This window comes from Palaemon carinicauda, chromosome 18, assembly GCF_036898095.1.
Source record: "Palaemon carinicauda isolate YSFRI2023 chromosome 18, ASM3689809v2, whole genome shotgun sequence".
NCBI lineage: Eukaryota > Metazoa > Arthropoda > Malacostraca > Decapoda > Palaemonidae > Palaemon > Palaemon carinicauda.
In genome coordinates this window covers 103337527-103342356 of record NC_090742.1, presented here as the reverse complement: position 1 = coordinate 103342356, position 4830 = coordinate 103337527, and the positions used below count along the sequence as shown (strand labels likewise).

At 32.1% G+C, this 4830-nt stretch overlaps 1 protein-coding gene across 1 annotated transcript; it reads left to right on the top strand.

Moving 5' to 3' along the window:
- Positions 1–575: 575 nt before the first annotated feature.
- On the top strand, positions 576–1124 carry LOC137657458 (uncharacterized). The gene is made up of 2 exons (XM_068391797.1): positions 576–653; positions 795–1124. The coding sequence occupies exons 1-2, from the start codon at positions 576–578 to the stop codon at positions 1122–1124; spliced, it is 408 nt and encodes a 135-aa protein (XP_068247898.1).
- The last annotated feature ends 3706 nt before the right edge of the window (positions 1125–4830 follow it).

The window sequence follows — 4830 nt, the reverse complement described above, 5'->3', positions numbered from 1 at the left end:
TATGCAAAATAACAGAGAGCTTTGGAGGTAAAAACAAAAACAAAGGAAAAATACCATTTGGACCTACGCCTCATAAGCATTAAGGTCCATCAAGAGAGCTTTAATTTTACGAGATCAAAAAGCTAAACTAGTTAGTTTAGCCTCAGGAAAACAGGAAAGAGAAACATACATTTCTCATTACTGTGCTTAAGGTAGGTTGACACCTACCCAAGCTATCAGGAGTATTTATATAGTGTTCAATGCCTTTGGAAGTCACTACTTTACTGACCACCATAGAGGATGGATCAAGAGTACTACACATGACGGAGGCAGACAACATGATTGCTAGTATTCCTATTGTAACTGTTGCCTATATCTTCGAGAACTATCCCGAAGAACAACCAAAGGAAGCACTTAAAGTACAAGAAAGAAGAAGAGCAAGAAGAACGACAATGTGCCGGGAATGGCTGATGAGGAGATCCATACATGGAGATTATGACCAGCTGCTACAAGAACTACAATGAGAAGACCCAGTACAAAAACTTCATCCGGGTTGAACCTGTATTGTTTGCGGAGATGGTTTACCGCATTTCTCAATGCTCACCAAGAAGCAGATGAGAGTGAGAGATCTTCTAACAGTGGTATTAAAGTTAGCTGTCACCCTTCGCTTCCTGGCAAGTGGGGATTCCTATACAAGTGTGTAATAAGGTTTTAGGGTTTCCAAGAGTATGATTTGCTGATTTGTGGGTGAATTGTGCAAAGCCATTATTGACACCTACCAACATAAATTCATGAAGTGCCCCAAAACTCCCTAGGAGTGGAAGACAGTCAGCGAAGTATTTGCAAACAAGTGGAACTACCATAATTGTGGAGGGTCACCTGATGGAAAGAATGTCCCTATAAAGAAGCTTAGGAAAGGAGGATCACTATACTATAGCTACAAGGAAATCCATAACATAATACTCATGGCCGAAACAGACGCCAATTACAAGTTCGGTTACGTCGACATAGGTGCTGAAGGAGGTGCTGGTGATGGAGGAACCCAGAGCAAGTATAACCTTCATCATGCCCTTGAGCAGAATCGAGCGGGATTTCCTGAGGACAGCACTCTGCTGAATGACCACAGTCCAATACCTTCCCCATAATAGTAGATGTTGCCTCCGCCCTCAAGACAATGCTGATGAATCCATACTCCCAAAATCCCAGGCTCACCATGAGAAGATCTATAGCTAGAGGCTGTCTCGCGCTTGTCGTGTGGTGGAGAACTTATTTGGTATTCTGCAAATAAGATTCCTGAACTGCAGCACCACCATACAACAGGAACCTAAAGTAGTGCAGCGGATAACCATGTGTGGATGTATTTTGCACAATCTCAGCACAATATGCCTTAAACTTGGAGGGAGGAGCCAAATCCTATGGAATAACTAATGCATTGAAAGGGAACAAATTACTCAAGACAATCAAAGGCAGTCTAAGATTACCTTGCCTACTACTACTCTTCAGAAGCAGGAACAGTACCTTGGTAAGAGAGACTTTTCTATCCCAGAGGACAACCAACACAATAGATGCCTCAAATCTATATAAGAATGTATTTTACTGAATTAAAATGTCTCAAGTCTAAATTTTATATCATTGTACATTTCAACTTTGTGATTTTAATTGTTATATCTAAAGTTTTGCTATTCTTTGTTTATTTCAATTTACTATTTATTACTGCTTATCAATGACTTATGATTTTTCTAATAAATGTATAATGTGTTTTCAAGTTTTTAATTTTTCATCTTAAACGAAGATTTTTTTTATATGTTTGTTAATGCTATTCATCAAACATTCCTTATATAATAACACTGTGCTTTTCATTGTACATTTCAACAGTGATTTTCATTGTACAATTCAACTTTTTCATTTTAATTGTATATATAAAGTTTTTGCTATTCTCTGTATATATGAATTTACTATTTATTACTACTTATCACTGACTTAGCATGATAGATTTTGTTAATAAATGTATAATGCGTTTTCCAGTTTTTAAATTTTCATTTCAAACTGAGATTTCTTTTATATATGTTTGGTAATGCTATTTATTGAATATTACTTATATAAACACACTTTGTGCTTTTCATTTCTCATTTCAACATAATGATTTTCATTTTGCATTTCAACTTTATTTTCCAAATCTATATCTAGAATGTTTGCTATTTTTTGTTTATTTCAATTTACTGCTTTTCATTGACTTCGCAAGAAATGTTTTGTTATTAAGTTTAATGTGTTTTCGAGTTTTTCATTTGTCGTTTCATACTAAGATTTATTTTTGTATATTTGTTAAGCATATCTTTATTCAATCATTATATAATTAACCTGCTGTGCTTTACATTGCAATTTCAAGTGATTATCATTGTGTATTTCTATTTACTGATTTTCATTGGCATTGCAAGATGAGTTTGGTGAAAAATTTTATGTTTTTTAAGGCCTTTTTCCATTTTATTTTAAAATTTCAGGTCTTTTCAATATATAATTTCTTCATCATTTACATGAAAATATATATGATTGCAAAAGATTGATTGACAGATAATATTGTTATTTATAAAAAATGCAGCATACTTTATATTTACAATATACATTTTAGACATTTATTTAGTCATGGTCGCTCTCTTACCTCGACACATTATTTAGGGTATCCAGGCTGGGGATTATATATATATATATATATATATATATATATATATATATATATATATATATATATATATATATATATATATATATATATATATATATACATATATATATATATATATATATATATATATATATATATATATATATATATATCGAATGTTTTCTGAACACTAAACTTGATAACTTGGAACAGTTAGGAAATCTGTGAATGATATGGTAGAATGTGATTTGCCAGAGACGAATGGCATATCTGAAATTCTGTTTGTTGCATGAGATGAGATACGATTCATTGAAAACCAACTGAAATCCACTTTCCTTGCAGAAATTGCTCCGTAAGAGATGCGATAGACTTCGGAGAGCTTACCTTTGCTCATATGTTTTTGCCCTCTTTTTTTTTATTTATTTTTTTTTGTTTTAAGGTTTTAGAGGGTCTTGTTATCTGAAATTGACCTGTGAAAGCAAGGGCTCCACTGAATGTTACATTATTTGTGAGTGTGGATCCATTTATTATTTTGATTTTTTATTCTCTATATATAACAGAATATAAGATTTTTCTGTGATTTTGCATATTTAACATATTTTCCGATCAGAATTTCATATGCTGCAGTCTATATGTTTAAATCTCATTCAATTACTGAATAAAAGCAAACATATTTTTAGTTAGATATTTTTATTATTATAGAAAGACTGTAATTACAAAAATAAGTACAAGTCATAATTGTAATGTAAGTAATGATATATATTACTGACTCTATGATTTTAATTAACAGATGATCAGTTTTTCTCATAGGACAAAACGCTTTTAATTCTGAAACTATGAAAAATAAAAGGTGAACGATAAATAGGGTCAACTTTAGACGAGAAATTCCATCTCTCTTTCACACAATTCTGGAAATACTGTTCCCAGAAAAGAGACAAACTCTTTTCTCCATTTTTCCATGTTCTTTCTGTGAGTCTTTTAAATCAATAATGGTCTGTTTGGAATCAGAACCAGGTTCTGTTTTCTTCATACAACATTTTAAACCATTTTCGTAGCTGAGTTATTTCATTGTTTTCTCTACAGTATTTTCTCAATAATTAAATTCCTTTGCTGAATCTAAAACACTTGGTTATTAATGATAATGCCTATAAAACCTATCAAAACAGTAAAATTTAGATATAAAGTACAGAAATTATTTACATTTGCAATAAAGGTAATATATGTCTTTGGCAAAACACACATATCTAGAATAAACGGCCTTTCTCTCTCTCTCTCTCTCTCTCTCTCTCTCTCTCTCTCTCTCTCTCTCTCTCTCTCTCTCTCTCTCTCTCTCTCATTTTACAAAATATTAACCTATATTAATTCCAATAATTATAGTTCCTCCTCAAGACATTTAGTTACTTCATATGCCAGGTGAAATACTTCGATTATTAGACACTAAACAGCAATGACTTGGTGAGAAAATTAATAATATGTCACACATATTAATCTATATATAAACGTATATTTATATATATGCATAGGTATCATTTTTCAATATATATTATTGGCTCTCCTTTGTCGTTATTCTGAGAATAAGATGTCCACTGCCAGGTAAAGGCGGGGTCACACGTCGGCGATTCAAAGCCTCTCTTGTCGTAATGGTCAAGATTTTGTTCACTATGATTCTACCTCGCATTACTAGCGATCGGATCGCCATCAATCGTATTGAATCGTGAACCGAGAAGCGGAGTTTGACGACATACGATTAGTGTCTGCGAATTTTTTTGCATGGAAAAGGATAAGCTCACCATTAATATTTCGACTGAAATATGTAAACCAATAACAACAATTCTAAATGGATTAATTTGATTTAAAATAAAAATTGGTATGTCTAATCAGTTTGGTGTGGAATATCTTTTATGTAATAAATGTTATATACTTTTTATGGAACAAATAATAATACCTTCAAAATTAATCTGAGTAATTAGATACTATACTGTAATCTTATTTGTAACCATTGTCTGTGATACTTCCAAAAAGAATGATTTTACGATGACTCTTCAATTACTTTCAACGACGCAAGTCTCTCCACACTCCTGGCTATAATTGATGTAATTACTGAGTCAATAGATCTTGTCTGGTCGTTATAAACATCACATCTAATCGTAAAGTATTTCTTCATATCTGGTATATGCAAAATATATTTTATT

Bases quoted from the DNA above. Each gene is read 5' to 3' on its own strand.
- LOC137657458 (XM_068391797.1), top strand. From the start codon at position 576: ATGCTCACCAAGAAGCAGATGAGAGTGAGAGATCTTCTAACAGTGGTA. The intron at 654-794 runs GCAAGTGGGGAT...AAAACTCCCTAG, and splicing joins CTGTCACCCTTCGCTTCCTG to GAGTGGAAGACAGTCAGCGA.